The sequence below is a fragment of the Zeugodacus cucurbitae genome, chromosome 5 (assembly GCF_028554725.1).
Source record: "Zeugodacus cucurbitae isolate PBARC_wt_2022May chromosome 5, idZeuCucr1.2, whole genome shotgun sequence".
NCBI lineage: Eukaryota > Metazoa > Arthropoda > Insecta > Diptera > Tephritidae > Zeugodacus > Zeugodacus cucurbitae.
The window spans coordinates 11,437,197-11,454,503 of NC_071670.1; the positions used below are offsets into that span (position 1 = coordinate 11,437,197).

At 36.5% G+C, this 17,307-nt stretch overlaps 2 protein-coding genes across 2 annotated transcripts in view; one reads left to right on the forward strand and one right to left on the reverse strand.

Moving 5' to 3' along the window:
• LOC105219249 (uncharacterized) overlaps positions 1–17,307 on the forward strand; it is a 705,022-nt gene that overhangs the window by 66,154 nt on the left and 621,561 nt on the right. The window lies entirely within an intron of this gene.
• LOC128922216 (Krueppel-like factor 6) lies at positions 14,746–16,231 on the reverse strand. The gene has a single exon (XM_054232013.1). The coding sequence runs from the start codon at positions 16,092–16,094 to the stop codon at positions 15,021–15,023; it is 1,074 nt and encodes a 357-aa protein (XP_054087988.1). The 5' UTR covers positions 16,095–16,231; the 3' UTR covers positions 14,746–15,020.

Genomic DNA, 17,307 nt, shown 5'->3' on the forward strand with positions numbered 1-17,307 from the left:
TTACGTAGAGTTTTTCATTCATTTTACGTAGATAATCAAGGAGGTTGAATACTTTCATTGATACAGTTCTTATTAAATAAACTGCAAAATGAAGAAATGAATGGTCCCTGCCCATTTCATATAGGCCTCCATTGGTATGGTATGGATATGGTCATGGCAATCTGGAATTTGGTATAATTCAAATGACGACTGTGTCTATTTTCTAATGATTGGATTGAAATTTCGTGAGTTAGTCGTGCGTTATTTCAAAATCACGTTTGGAAGCTATCTTTAATTAGACCGCGCCCTAACATTGTTATCAGAGCTGGACTATTTAACGCTTGAAACCCACTTTTCACGGTTTGAGTAATGAGAAGAGTATAACAAGGGATGAGTCCGCTATAAGTTTCTTTTATAATACTTCAGTTACCGTATCTAGTTTCATAAATAACATCTTTTGTCAAAAAGTCACCAATTTTTTCTTAAGGTTTTATCTATACCTTTTACTCTGGCACGCATAGTATTTTTTAAAGTTTTTCATCATATTTTGTCCCCCCACTTACAATACGAAAACCAGTTTGACCTTCAAAAAAGTTCTAGTTTCCCCTATCGTTCGATACTTGCCAAACCAACTGACAATTTCCAGTCAAACTGCCACCAAAAATTTTCCGCTGCTTTACACAGCTAACCCACAAACTTACAAGTACAGCTAACCACCGATCTGCCCACTATCCTACCACTTAGTAGATCCAACATGTGTCCGCCATTTCTAAACCGCAAAAACATTTGGCAGGCAAACTACGCCATCGGTTTCGGCAAATCTTGTTAACCAACACTTTTTCCTGCGTTCAGTTGCAAAGCTTCGCGCTCTTGTACTATACTTTCTCGTTCGGTGAAAACTTTTACATTTTGCTGAAACAATCCTGACCCCCCAAGTAAAGTATGTAGTAGTTGTAAAGCTAGCAAGCATTGTGCCAACTCGATAACTTGCATTCGGCACGGTATTACTTGGCAGCGCACATATCGACAGCTGAGTGTGCTCTGTACTGTACTTCAGTTGCATGCGCTGTGGACTCATCCATTCTGGAAGTTGCAATACATTGCCGCACATCGTTCAAAACTGTTTGGTTGTAAAGTATCGTCGAAAATCGTACAACGTAGACTCATTACTCACGCTTGTTTGAGTATGTACTTATGCACATGTGTATTTAAGAAGGTACGTTGTTGTATTTTCGATAATACGAGATAGCCACATGAGGCAAAGAGTGATGTGTATGCCTTTGTGGTGTTACCATATCTTTTGGAAGCAATTTGATGAAAGAAGAATAACAGTGAGTTGAAAGACTTTATTTCCATAGATCTTACTAAATTACGCAGCATTTGAGTTAACAGGCCCTTTGATAAAGTTAGACCAATACAATAGCATTAGAAATCCATCACAATCACTGTAAGTATCTTCGAGCTTAGGGGACCGTATATATACCAGTCGCTCAACGCTTGGACTAGATTACAATTAATCAGCTTTTCAAAGAGACGCCTTATTCCAACTAATAACTCAAACCGCTTCGACCGGTTTGTTCGGGATTACAACTAAGGACCACTTCGGGGGAGGAAGCTACTTCGATCTCTGTCAACAATTTTATAGACGAAAATTCATCCGATTTCTTTATTCTTTCAACCGCATAATGGTTGTAATTGGTCGTTCGAGTTTCAGATGTAAATTCAGAAGTAAGAATGGATAGACAATATATCTTTCTCTAGGAATGCCTGTATATGATTCGTAGCCATCCAGTTTTTATCTTATTCCTTCCTATTTTATTAGGATATTTTTTACAATTCAAGGTCGGTTAATAGATAGATCTGCTTTGGTAGTATTATCTTAATATATAAAAATCACGTGTCACGTTGTTTGTTTTCGATGGACTCCTAAACTACTGAACCGATTTTAATGAAATTTTTAACACTGTGTGCAGTTTGGTCCAACTTGAAAGATAGGATAGTTTATAACTCTCCTTATAGTCGCATTATTTATTTATTGCAAATTATTTGTTTATTATTAGCAAAAAGCTATCCACCAGTTGGTGGCGCTAAGTGCGCTATGCTACAATAGATGGCGCTACATTTCATTTTCAATATATGTTCGATTGTGTGTGTAGATAAAATTTGTCAGTACGTGTATACTTTTTCTGTAGTTGGCTTTGCATATTTTTACATTACCGCAAGTGTTTGAATATATTTAGGATTGTATGTATATTTTCTCATTTGTTGGTTTGTGGGTGCATATCATAGCTGGCTTTTGAAAATTTTTACATTGCGGCAGGTGTTTGTTTATATACGTGTAGTTGATTGCATTTTTTTAAATTTGAATTAGTTTTTGTGGAAAAAAATTTGTTTGAGCAAGTGTTTTTTGTGTGACGTAATGGTTGGCGATCCTGTTGAAAATCGATCAATAAAAATCACAGAGCAGGACAATACTCTCAGCATTATTTCAGATCTACATCGCTCATTTGACACACTTCAATATCCTCTAATATTTTGACAAGGACAGGACGAATATCATATAAATATATGAATTTTAATACAAACTATACATTTTATAACTATATTCCTAGGTAATAATTTAAATAAATAAATTATATTATATAAATTATTCACAGCAAAGCGTGCCCGGGTTTACTAGTATATATATATATATTTGGCGTAGGAACCGCTTTAAGCGATTATAGCCGAATCCACCAGAGCGCGCCACTCATTCCTCCTTTTTGCTTTTTGGCGCCAACTGGAAACACCAAGTGAAGCCAGGTCACTTTGCACTTGGTCTTTCCACCGGAGTGGAGGTCGTCTTCTTCCGCGGCTTCCTCCAGCGGGTACTGCATCGAATACTTTCAGAGCTGGAGTGTTTTCTTCCATCCATATAACATGTCCTAGCCAGCGTAGCCGCTGTCTTTTTATTCGGTGAACTATGTCAATGTCGTCGTATAAATCGTACAGCTCATCGTTCCATCGTCTGCGGTATTCGCCGTTGCCAATGTTTAGAGGACCATAAATCTTGCGCAAAACCTTTCTCTCGAAAACCCCAAGAGTCGTCTCATCGGATGTTGTCATCGTCCACGCTTCAGCGCCATACATCAGGACGGGAATAATGAGCGACTTATAGAGTTTGATTTTGGTTCGTCGAGAGAGGACTTTACTTTTCAATTGCCTACTCAGTCCAAAGTAGCACCTGTTGGCAAGAGTGATTCTGCGTTGGATTTCAAGGCTGACATTGTTGGTGTTGTTAATGCTGGTTCCCAGATAAACGAAATTATCTAAAACTTCAGTTATGACTGTCAACAGTGACGTGGGAGCCAAGACGCGAGTGCGCTGACTGTTTGTTTGATGACAGGAGATATTTCGTCTTGTCCTCATTCACCATCAGACCCATACGCTTCGCTTCTTTATCTAGTCTGGAAAACGCAGAACAAACGGCGCGGTTGTTGCTTCCGATGATATCAATATCATCGGCATACGCCAGGAGCTGTACACTCTTGTAGAAGATTGTACCCTCTCTAGTTAGTTCTGCAGCTCGTATTATTTTTTCCAGCAATAGATTGAAGAAGTCGCACGATAGTGAGTCACCCTGTCTGAAGCCTCGTTTGGTATCGAACGGCTCGGAGAGGTCCTTCCCGATCCTGACGGAGCTTTTGGTGTTGCTCAACGTCAGCTTATATAGTCGTATTAGTTTTGCAGGGATACCAAATTCAGACATCGCGGCGACATTGGTAGTATTGGATGCACTTATTTTGAGCGGGAACCCAGAAAATAAAGATTCTTCGTCCGTTCATCGAATAATTTTTCTATACGTTCAAAGAATTTTTACGGAGGAAAGGAGAAAGGAAAGCTCTTTACACAATGACTTTTAGATGACTGAGGCCACAGTAACCCGGCAATACTACCCGTGAAGTCATATTTGAAAAGAGCTTTGGTATGAGATAAAAACTTAATGTGGAAATTCGGAAAAATTGCAGAATTTTTCCTCACCACCTCGTACTTTAAAGTTATAAAGCTCGAGAATGGCAAGATATTTCCATAACATATAGACTTGGCAAACTGTCTGTTTCGAAATAAAAGTATTATTAGTAGAAGTCTTAATTTTTAAACCGGCAAGACATTCTAATTATTTTCATTGTGGCAAATAGATGTGATTTGGAACTCAAGAAAAGATCAATGCAAATATAATTAACTCAGATTTTGATCTGGCAACACCACACTCATCAGTAGAGTATGTATATTGCTCTTGCCAAGCACGCTGAAAATTCGAAAACTTAAATACACAAACGCACAATCAGTACAACAACAACAAAGTCTCATATTTATTATATTACAAGTATGCGTACCTACAGCCTCGACTCCATGTGAAATTGGCTGTGCTTGTGGTGGGTATTCTAGGCAGCAACACATTACTCATACGCCCAGCTGTATGTGAATGCGTTCGATCCGATTAAAACTTTCTGCTGATGGCTGCTCAAATAAACAACATGTCGCTGATGCAACAAAAGAAACAACAACAGTAGCAGCTCTGGGAGCAACAGCAATCAGAGAAATATGAAAATGAGGGCATATACAAACTCGTATAAGAAAAACAAGGGCAACTACAGCTAAGAACAGAAAATATTACGTAGATTTTATAAAAAAATTAAAAAAAGAAGTAGTGCCTAAAAACAGAAACAAAGAAGGCAATTACAGCATAAATGGCTAAAGTTTTTTCACACAAGTCTGACGCTCTGCGGTCTGGCGTGGAGTGGATAAGTGAATTTAAGTGAACGATTTTTTTGGCCTGATCAACTGATCAAAGAACTGTGAGCTGCGATATACGTAAGTCTCTCATAACCATCCACATATTGTCTTTTAACTATCTAATTCAAGTTTATTTAAACTGGAAGAAATCTAAAGGAAGTAGTTTGTCTTATCTTTGTAGAAACTATCTCAGCGAGGAAAGACTTTTTGTTGTCTCTCTTTGATTCAGACTCACAATGAGTTAATTTTGTTTTCTCTTTCTCTTCCTACCTCTAATTTTTCCTCACTTTGCATATCTGGCAGCAATGAAATTAGCGCAATTATCCCATTACTGCTCGCTCGCACTACTAAGACAAATTCTTTAACTTTATTGGAGCATTTTCCTAATTTTCAGCATCATAAATTTTTGTGCGTGTTTTAGTTAGGCCTTAAGTAAGTTTTTCATTCAGATGCCGCACTGACGAGAGGGATTCCTTTAACCATATTGTGCTTGACTTACATAAATAATACACAACAACTGACTGGCCTTTTAATAGTAAAGTCGTCAACTCATTTAAATTTTCGGCCGCGTCGCTTTTATGGCTTTTATTTGGTGAAATGAAAAATTTCCGAGACTTTAGTAGACAAATAATTAAAATCACTTATTGAAATGCATAAATATACAAAAACTAACAGCAACCCCAAGAATCGCTTACTTGTACAGTTATTTGAAAAGAGGAGTCGCAATTTGAGTTTACGTTGAAGTTTTAGGCCAGAATTTGCCCATTTTAAGTGTCCAAATGAGAATCGTAAAATCTAATAAGAACTATAGCAAGTAAATTTGAGTAATGCTTTGGGGCACGTCATGGGAATTTCACTAAAACGGAAGTCAAAGGAAATGGGCAGCAATTCATTTAAATACACTTTATCTCAGCTTTGGAAATTTAATTTAATTCGAGTGCCGTAAGTTATATTTGCAAGTTTTTTTATATCGAATCTTTCAAGTTTTGTCGTGTGCTTTAATAAAGATTTGTGGAATGTTTGATGAAAGGTGTCTTTTTATTTTTTGAGATAATAAAAAATGGGCACTTACAAAGGAAGCTTAAATTTAAAAAGCTCTCAAGGGGCTATTAATTACAGATTGCTTGTGAAGTTAATCAATAGTCCGAATAATTACCAAAAATTATTTATCGAGAAATAAATCTCTCAGATTAATTAAAAGTTATTAGTTACAGATCATGAGATTAGAGTTATATATCATTCAAGGGTGGCCTGTAATATATATAAAGCGTTTTAAAAGATTTCCAAAAATGATGACAGGCCCATTATATGATTTTATGAGCTCATTGAAGATATTCGAGTTTTAAATTCAAAGAGGCCATAAAATAGGATAGGGAACCATATTTCTAAAGCAGAGTCACCTATATTATCTATATAAATTAAGGATAATTTAAGGATTTTAAAAAGTAGCTAATGTCATTTATGGTCGCCCTATATCATGCAGGACCTGGTATGGAATGAGGTTAGAGACTGAAGGTGCTCACAAAATCTCATTTCTTAAACAACACAAAATGAGCTCACATGTACTTATATAGATATTTAAAAGCATGCTTACATACTTTCATAATCACCAAGCTTGGCAACAAGACGCACACACGTTTCGGTTACAATATAACATTTCAGTCCAGTCAACATTGAAATAATCTAAAGAATTTTTGAACAATATTAGACAAAATTCACGTACACAAGCATTTATATGCATACTTCAGTCAAGGCTGTGTTATACAAACAATATTCTATATATGTGGAACTAGCAGGAATCCTGTAGGAAACACTCGAAGGTTAATTGGACATGATCTCAAAATGCACTGCTTAAGATTATCGAGTGAAGATTATTAAAGATTATGCGAAGTCCTAGACATAATAATAACACTAATGTATAGTCAACGAACGACCATTGAAGCAGGTCCTTATGGATTATAAAAGTCGAAGCAGCTGACAGGCGACTAAGGATAAATAGAGATACGCAAGTTAGATTCCATAAGGTATAGCATGGAACTAAGGATTGGATGTATTGGGTACTGCATCGAACACTTTCAGGGCTGGAGTGTTTTCTTCCATTCGGACAACATGACCTAGCCAGCGTAGCCGCTGTCTTTTTATTCGCTGAACTATGTCAATGTCGTCGTATAACTCGTACAGCTCATCGTTCCATCGTCTGCGGTATTCGCCGTTGCCAATGTTCTGAGGACCATAAATCTTGCGCAAAATTTTCCTCTCGAAAACTCCTAGTGTCGTCTCATCTGATGTTGACATCGTCCAAGCTTCTGCACCGTAAAGCAGGACGGGAATGATAAGCGACTTGTAGAGCTTGATTTTGGTTCGTCGAGAGAGGACTTTACTGTTCAATTGCCTACTCAGTCCAAAGTAGCACCTGTTGGCAAGAGTTATTCTGCGCTGGATTTCGAGGCTGACATTGTTCGTGTTGTTGATGCTGGTTCCCAGGTATACGAAATTATCTACGACCTCGAAGTTATGACTGTCAACAGTGACGTGGGAGCCAAGACGCGAATGCGCCGACTGTTTGTTTGATGACAGGAGATATTTCGTCTTGTCCTCATTCACCTCCAGACCCATTCGCTTCGCCTCCTTATCCATGCGGGAAAAAGCAGAACAAACGGCGCGGTTGTTGCTTCCGATGATATCAATATCATCGGCGTACGCCAGGAGCTGTACACTCTTGTAGAAGATTGTACCATCTCGGTTTAGCTCTGCAGCTCTTATAATTTTTATTATTTTATAAAATATATAGGACTATGATAAATCTGCGATCTAGAAAACCAGATCTCCTTAGAAGCTATCGAAGAGCTGAGTTTCCAATATCTTAGCTTTGAGTATTCTATATAATATGTCGGTGATTTCCTACTGGGCACATCCTTCGCAAATCCCACCATATGGACTCACGTCCATTGGCTCAACACATCTAAGCATAAACAGTTACATGGCATACAATGTTGCAATTGCAGATTATCTGCAAAACACCGTACAGAATTTTGATAAGCAACTTAAGACAAGAAAATGCCAAAAAGCAAAATTAAAATGGCAAAACGTTTAGTGTAGTACTTTGGCATGTTGGTAGAAGCTGCAGTATGATGTCATGGAAAGTTGGTGGATTAAGTACAGAAGTGACTGGAACTTTGTAACAGATATACCAAGGTAATTTTTCTAAGTGGTGATCACAGTAAGAACTGTTCGTGTGATGTGAATGCAACTGAAAGGGAAGGGAAAGAAAGTAGCTAGGAAATATTTAAACATTGAAGGAAATATGAGAGGTTAAAAGTGAAGTTTTTGTAAGAATATTAATAATATTCGTTATATTTGGAATAGAAATGAAACCGAATGTGAAGCCGGGTGCGGAAATGAATAATAACTATTATTTAAATTTAAATGTGAAAACAAATATTAGTTATTCAAGCGTGTACGAATAGTGTAAAGAATTCAGATACAAATATAAGTACCATTATGATTAATCATGCGAATTTAAATACGATTATGATTATATTTATAATTACTCTTGTAATTACTCAAGCTTATTGGAATGAAAGTGCGAATTATGATTACAATATTCTTGTTGAGGCGAATATTTAATCGAATCTGAATAAAAATTCAAAAGTAATTATGAGTAATCATGTATACGACTACCACTACATATGATTACTAATACATATGAGTGTATGTAAAAATATAACAATATGAAACCAAATACGACAAAATGCGACCAAATACGAATACCAGACTCTCCTCCAGTGATATAAATATTATACCGAAATCGAATTTTCATGGTATCTACTACTTATTTATGTAGTAAATATCACAATGAAGATATAAATTATTTAGAATGCACATATTCGCATAACATATTAAGCTCACTCTTACATATGTAATACTTGTAATTCCATTTACATACTCCTGCGAATATCTTTTCCGACTCGTGCGTTAAAGTTAGTATTCAATTTGTGTTAATAAATTTACTAAGTAGTAATTGAAACTTCCGTTAAAATTACACAAAATGGCAGTACACAATATCTAGTATATAAATCTACATCCTGCTTGGTTACATAACTATAAAAAGACAGCATACATATGAATGCCTACAGATGTGTGTGTGTGTGTTTATATAATTCAACGTGGAAACAGCTTAAAGTGGCATTTGACATTTTACACCTACATACATCACTTGCTAACATCCTTATTTGTCACTCAAAATAAATTACGTTTACAGCATGTGTGTGGTGTCAAGCGTAAATTGAAAGTGTTGACACGAAATTTTTTGAACAGGGTTGCAATTTCACTTATTATTATTATGTTAGTTATGTCTTATGGTGATTTCAACAGTTTATATAAGTTTTTATGAAAGAAAAAACTGTTCCCATTAAAGAAAACTGGAAGCAGTTGATACATAATTTGTGATTATTGTTATTTATGTTCAAATGCCCAGTAATATTTAATAAAATAAAATAATTTTAATAAAATAGTGTTTTCTGAAAACTGTTCTCAGTAATCAAAAGCTGTTTCCATGACAAATATTTCTCTCCAATATTTAATCGAAGCTATTCCTTATGATTCCACTATTGCAGATTATACTTCATATCTGTTAAGTTAAAAAAAAAAATTAAAAAAAAACAGACATTTCAGAATATCTAAGAAAAAAAGCAATTAACTCAATGAGGAAATACAGGTGTAGATATGTCACACACCTTTTTTTAATTACAGAAAAGTGATTAGTAGATAGTATTTAACCATAAGTTATAAAATAACATTTATGTGCGACTGTTGCTAATAAAACTGTTCCCAATGTGTATAACACCGTCCCCAGCAAATAAATTAGCGATTTTATACAGACTGAGACTTTCTAGAGTTTTTAATTTTAATTTCTTATACATTTTACAAGTTGTATTTGAAAAAAAAAAAACTGTTCCCACTTAGATAGAATTTTCAGATTCAAAGAAATAAACTGTATTATAGATCTTTTGCGTTTAGTTATAGTAGAATAAAACAATGGAAGTTCGAAAATATTGTTCGCTCTACATAAAGAACTGTTCCTACTTTGCTGAATCTAAAATGAAGTACTAAAGCTTATAAATTCAAACATAGAACTGAAGATTACGGAAAGCAAATGGTGTAAGATCTTAGCCTCAGGGTGTCTTTTCCCAGTTCCACCCATTTTTAGCCATATTATATATTTTCCTGGCTTCCATGTGCATATAAGGATTAAAGTACCTGCTAAAATTTATTATATTGTGCAATATATATGTAAATTTTTTCTTCCATTGCCTCATTCATAATTGCCTTTCTCACCACAACATGACGTGCTTTGTGTCCCGGCACCTCACACCGTCAAACTATCTTCATAAAGACTTATTAATTTTCCTGTCATCATTGTAGCTATACACGTAATTTTGTTATTGCACTTGTTGTTGTGGAATTCTACTCTTCGTAGAAAGTTTTGTCATCTTGCTGTTGCCGGTTTCCGTTATTGTTGTTGTTGTATTGGTTATTAATATGGCCACTAAAGGCTGAAAACAGTTTTTATTAATATATTTTGTCTTCGGAGACAAATCAATTTTGCACATCTGTTGAGGTTGTTGTTAACAACTATCGTTTAACAGATTTCTTGTTGCATAAATTTTACAAATATGCGAAAATGAAATTAAATTAATTGAAATAAATGAAAATAAGTTTAGAGCTAGTGACAATTTAAAGGAAGTTGTGAGTGGATGTTATTATGGAAATTATTTGTGAAGTTGAAAAGTAAGGAATAGTGCTTTAAAATAAGTGAGTACTCGGTCTTTGACAAGAAGAATGAGACGAAACCTTCATCATTCATTGTGAAAGGTGGAACAAATAATTTACTATGTCAGTTTATCTCACGTATTAAGTCTAGAAGGCGAACTCTCTTGGAATCATTTGAAAATAGCTGGAATTTGATCTCGCGGAACGTTACTAATTATACCTTTGAAAGGAATGTTGTATACATCCTGAAACTTACTTTATAAGACCAGTCATAAGGGAAAGCCCTTTACTTATAGTAGAGGTCTAGTTCAGACTGTTGAGATGATTATCGTATACAAACATTTTCACCCTTTAGTCTTAAAAAAAGGTTAATCTGTTTGTTGCAGCCAATCTACATTAACACATTGAGACTTCGGATAGTAAAAGCATGGATACTTTCTAATCTGAAGAAGAGTCGATTTGGTTTTGGGTGGAGATTTCAGTTCATCTGACATGAAGCTCATGAAGAATTTACTTCGAAGACAACTTGCGAGCTCTGAAAATCCCGGGACATATCAAGATTTCTCCTTCAGCAAGTAAAACGGAATAGTAAGATACTCATGTCAATACAATTACTAACCGACAATCACTCACTTCTAATAAGGTTGTCCAAATTGCTTTTCACACCAAAAGAGTCTCTCATACACAAAACAACTTATCCCCGAGTACTTTTATTAGCTGACTAGAGCAATTTGCTTTCAGCAACTTCGCAAACCTGCCATTGAAATCTAAAACTATCGAAGAAATAAAAAAATTAAATTAGTTTCAACACATATTCATGACTTCCCACACAAATGGGCGCTCTATATGGCCAGCCAGCCAACTGACTGATTGACTAACTATCTTTCTGTCGACGTTGAGTTTCTTACATGCACTAGCTTGGCAACAAGCTGTCTAACCAACTGACACGTGACAGCGAAAGGTACATCAACGTTATGGCTGTTACGTGAGCTCACGCACTCAAGGTCCTACAGAAAGGCAAAAAGATGCCGAGACCAGAAGAAGATAAGTCAACATTACACATTCATCACGTTTCCATAGATAAAATGTAATTCAAGATTTTGCTGTGATAGAACTTGTAAATTTAGACAGAGTTTGAGAGGAGGGATGGGGTGGGAAAAGCATGCTTTTTGATTCGATAATAACAAATAAAATAAATTTTCCTTCTCACGAAAACAAAGGTATTTTACTTACGAAGGTAGCTTTACTAGAAGCAAAAAGCGAGTACAAATAAAAATTAAACCAATATTTTGGTTGTGCAGCGGTTTCTCAGGCTCTTAAAGCAATTGCGAATATGCATATAAATTAATGGAGGTAGGCAAGACAGGCACGTTTCCCATTACCTTCGGTATAATCAATGTATAAGAAGCTCGAAATGGTATTACGTTTTTTAAATATGTACGCTGTTTGAGTCCTTTTCCGTATAGACCTTTTTCTACCAACATTTGTAGTTTGGGGTATCTTAACATGCTTGATATTATTCAAATAAATCTAATATGAAGATTACCTTTAGTGTTGGTAAGCTCTACTTAATTTATGGATCACTTCATGGACGTGCAACTAGGAACTTGAGGATTAAAATAAATCAAATAAAATGAACCGAATTAAAGGAACCAACACACCAGCGAAGCTTTTAGAGAGGCTCGAAGAATAAAATGTTTCACATGTACTTTATCCGATAATGTTTTCCCTCGGATAATCTTTTCTCAGGGGTATGCCATAGGATAACAACGGATAAGTAAAATGGATATATCTCGTTTGGATAAAATGAGGAATTGGGTATTGTTGTTCGGAGCACGATATGACAGAAAACTATCGTTAGATAAGTATTAGGTAGTTCAGTTTGGAAAAATGGAGGATATCGTAAAGTTAGGATATGGCATATGTTAATTACGGATAACGAAGACAGAGAATAATCTGCGTTCGGATAATATAAAATTAATGAGATGAAATATAAAATGATTTGTGGAGAACATTGCGGGTTAGAATATTCATAGAATTGAGGGTTTCCAATCAGATAATTTTAGGACGATAGTCACTGGTCATATGAAACATATTTATATGCCCATATTGGTCTGTGAGCCTTTTTACTTTAGTCATGTTCTTCCGGTGGTGTGATTCGCTGTTCTAGACATCACCCATGTGCATCGTTATGTTGGAACTAAGTAGATTGAACAGACTCTTACTCTACCTACTCTCACAGTACAATTCTAAATTATATTGGCCTTCCTCTGTCTCGTTTCTTATCTTAAGAAGGCTCCGACAATATTTGATATTCATTAATAGATGCTGTAGTCAAAGCTTCGGTTCAGAATGAAATTGTACTAACAACGGTACATTATTTAGAGCGATGCAATGTTTTCATTGAATGCGAAAATGGGTTGAAGCTCTAAAGTTTTTGTAAATGAACCAACCATGTACCCAAAGTTTAAATATTCAACACATCAATAGAGCTTATATATACTACTATTGTCTAAACCACGTCATTTACGGTACGAAAGAAATTAGCCTTTGAACTTCTTTGAAGCCGCTAATGTCAACTTTCTTCATGAGATAATCAACTATTTGACAAATTTAGTCTTGTTATCGCATGTTTGTTTGTCGTATATAGCATTTTTAGACTTTACTGTTACATTTTTCGCACATCGCATATATGAACCTGTCGCGAATCTGTGCCTTTTTAATTTCCTCTCAATCGTCGCATATCCGTTGAGTTTATTCTACGAGTCAAACACAAATAAACAAACTCCTTTCAAACACAATTGTCCCGCCCTCCCGCAACTATAAGCCATTCCATATGACATTCGGAATCACTTGATTTCAATTCAATGAATTCCAATATACTACACATTCCAAGCCTCATGGCATTCTCACACACTGCTCATTGAGTCATCCATTTTCACGCGCTCATTCGTTCGCCAGCTCGTTCTTTCATTCATTCATTCATTCAAGCATTGAACTGTATAGATTTCCAATTGAATGGATTGAAGTACCCGTTAGATGTTAGAGAGAGTTAAGTTATCGAAGTACACAGGGACATACGGACGAACTCACTCGATTGTCTATTTGTCCAACCAGTCAAGTCCATTTGAGCGCCTGCAGCTGTTACAAGGTGTGGTTGCCGCAGTTGTTGTCGGTTGTTTTTGTTGTTGGTTGTCATTGTTGTGTCGAATAGTCAATATATTTGTTGAATTTGTAAAAAAAATCTTAAAAATCTGTTGGAATTTTCATTTGAAGTGTTCAAAAGTTGGGTTGAGTGTAGGTAAAGTCATTTACTGAATTTCTGTGAATGTGCTTTTCTATTTACGCCGCCGAAAGTTGGTAAATTTGTATTTTTCTTTTAATTGCGTCACTTAGCTAGTCCTGTACGTATTTTAACTAATTTTACTAAGGAGACTGAGATTTTGTTGACTCTACTGGAGCGTGAGTGCCACATTGGTTGTCTTGGTCCCCAAAGTTTCCCAATGCTTAGATAATTTACTTTGTGTAATTTGAGGAAACTACAACTAAACATCTCTACACTCACATTACTTGCCATCGGTGACAACATATGTACCTCATCGCTATGTGGAAGCCTCATATTGAGGGGTTAGAGCTCGCTGGATAGCAGTGGATACCCCAACGACCAATTTCTTAGATTTCTTGATACATTTCATCTATAGTCTGGATCGTTATTATCAAACTCCACCTGAATAGGTTCTTCATTTCTCATATTAAATCATAAATAACAAGACCTTTGAGAAATAAGAGGTCGGCCTTGATTTAAGGGTTATTGTTTCTGAGCCCAAACTGGGGTTTGATCATTTCTATGTCGACAGAGACACTGACCCAACCCAATTGTGGAAGCCAATCAGATCACATTTGATCTGAATAATCTCAATGACCACCACCGTGCCTTAGAAGAAACATAAGGGTTGTATCAGCTCATGCCAAATATGTTACTAACAGTTCCTTATAGAGGTTGAATAAAAAATAGTCGATTTCCGCATATCCACTCAAATACCGATAACACCTCCGATTTATGTTTTAAATCACTCCTCTCTCCAAGAGAGATTCTTGATCTTGTTGAGGAAATAGAAAAGATAAAAAGGATCCTCCGGAGTGTCGGAGGTGTAGTCCGCAGGTCACTTCTTAAAGAACGTCTCGAGATTCTGTTCAGCTACCGTATATAGATTCCATTTTGCATCCATCGTAAACTATAGGTTCTTCCTTTGGCCTTAATCTGTAATTGAGACCCGGACGCACACATAAGTTACTAACAACTTTTATGAAGCCCTACGGTTCATACCGTGGTATGAAGCTCACTTAAAATCAGAATATAAATTATTATTAATTAAACTTTAAGAACTTAAACTTTTTATATTATTATACTTATTCAAACAATCACATTCACTTAAAATCTAATATTTCTTTAACGATAACAACAACCCCGATTGCACAACCCTCCTCTCATGTTATAACTGATTTTTTCGCTTACGTCCCGGTCGCACTGTCAACACACTATGCGCCAGCACACCATCGATCGTCTTTCCAGCTTTATTCGTCGCCAACAGACGCCGCTCGTGCACCTTGCGATGCTTCGTTAGATGATCGGAGCGTGCAAAACATTTCATACAATAACTACACTTGTAAGGTTTCACACCCGAATGCGAACGTCGATGACGCGCCAACTCATCGGAACGTGAAAACTTCCACGTACATGCAGGCCAATCGCAGGTGTAGGGCTTTTCACCCATATGACGCCGCAGATGTGCCTTCAAGTGTGCAGGTTTCGCGTAAATCTTATCGCACGAATCAAAAGTGCAAGGATAACCGGCGGCGGCTTCAGCTCGGCCACTGGACTCATGCGTTCGTTTTGTAGTCCGCGCTTTGCGATGCAGTTTGAGATTTTTAGACCTTTTTTGCAGAAAATGGTTGCAGGTATCCGTGCAAAGTGGCGTCTTCTCGGGTAGAAAGTCTATGAGCTCTGGTATTTCAATGTAGTTATCCAAGAATTTCTCCTCCCACTCAGCCATCTCACGTGTTATGAAGGCAGCCGTCTCGAACTCCACTAAAATTGTGGAATCTATGCTAACGGGACTACTGTCGTTCTGATATTCCGATATATTTTGAGTAGTTAATGTTTGGTAGTTCGTAGACTCCGTAGGTGAATTGGACGCAGGGTCCTTTATTGAATCCTCAGGTGGCGAGCTCAGCAGTCGATCCAGCGAAAGCTGCAACTGTTGCTCATTGCTACTCTTGCATTCCGTGTAGTCTGTGTAAGTTGTTTGCTCCGTCAAGCTTTCATTCCAATCCGCATGCTTTTCCACGAGCGTTTTTTCACTAAGCGTTGCAACAAGCACGTAAGGATCGTTCACGCAGGTGAGCCGCAAGCTCCTATCATTTGTTTGCTGAGCGTTGCAATTGTAACTGTAAAGCGCCGATCCACTTTCCTCTTCGCCACCGATATCCGTCCAGTTTTCATGCAGCTGCGTGTCATTTAAATCGCTGAATAGTTGTTGGAAACCGCCAGCGGCAAAGAAATCCATTTTTGGTCGATGAAAATGATCAAATTTGTTTTCTCTTTGGTGAACTTCCGCGTTAATACTTTCCACACTGAGAGTTGCAATTATAATGATGTGATCTTGTGCTGCGTTTATTTTTAAATATAGTATCCGCTCAGTGAAGTTCCAATACGCGAGTGACAGTTCGGAATGAAAAAATATCAATTTGTTTGCGCATTTTTATCTACTCGATGGTCAATCAAAATGGCTAATGGCATACATGTAGATCGTAAGCGCAGTCACAGTCTCAAAGTCAACCGCAATTGAGTACCATATTTTAAAGAAACAAAGTTGCCAGATTTTTATAAATAACAAATATGAAATAATTTAATTACTTTCTTATTATTTATTTAAGATTTACTCATTAACCATACATAAATTTATAGGGGAAAACGATCTAATTTTTTTTTAATATTTGAAGGGTTATATATATCAAAATGATCAGGATGACGAGACGAGTTGAAATCCGTCCGTCCGTGCAACGCATAACTTGAGTATGAATTGAGCTATATTAACGAAACTTGATACACATGTGCCTTGGGACCGTGAGAGGGTTTGCGAAATCGAGTCATTGCCACGTCCACTAAATGGTGTAAACCGAATACTTATAAAGGTTCATAACTAAGCCATGAATAAAGTTATAAAATTTGGTATAAATGATCGCATTAGGGAGGGGATATTTGGATGTAATTTTTTTGAAAAAGTACCCCGTCCACTACTAAGTTTTTTATTCATATCTCGTAAACTAGTAGAGCTATATCAACCAAAATCTCTAGAATCGTTTTATATAGCCTCTTCCTTATACAGTCTGAAAATGGAGGAAATCGGTTACGAACCACGCCCACCTCCCACACAAAGTTTAGGTTGGAAATTACTAAAAGTGCGTTAACTCACTAACGGAAAATATAATGAACATTGGATTTTATGGAAGAAATGGCAGAGGAGAGCTGCTCTCAGATTGAAGATAAAATGGAAAATGGGTGTGGCGTCGCCCACTTATAGGCCAAAAACTACTAAACCATTTCAATGAAATGCGGTATATAATACATTCTTGACACCCTGATGACACGGATGGAAAATAGCCGCAATCTATTCACAACTACGACTACTTTCCATATAACTCAATTTTGAATTTCATCTATTTCTTTATTCCTGTATATCATCTGCGGCTTCATTTGTATAAAAATTGCCGAAATCG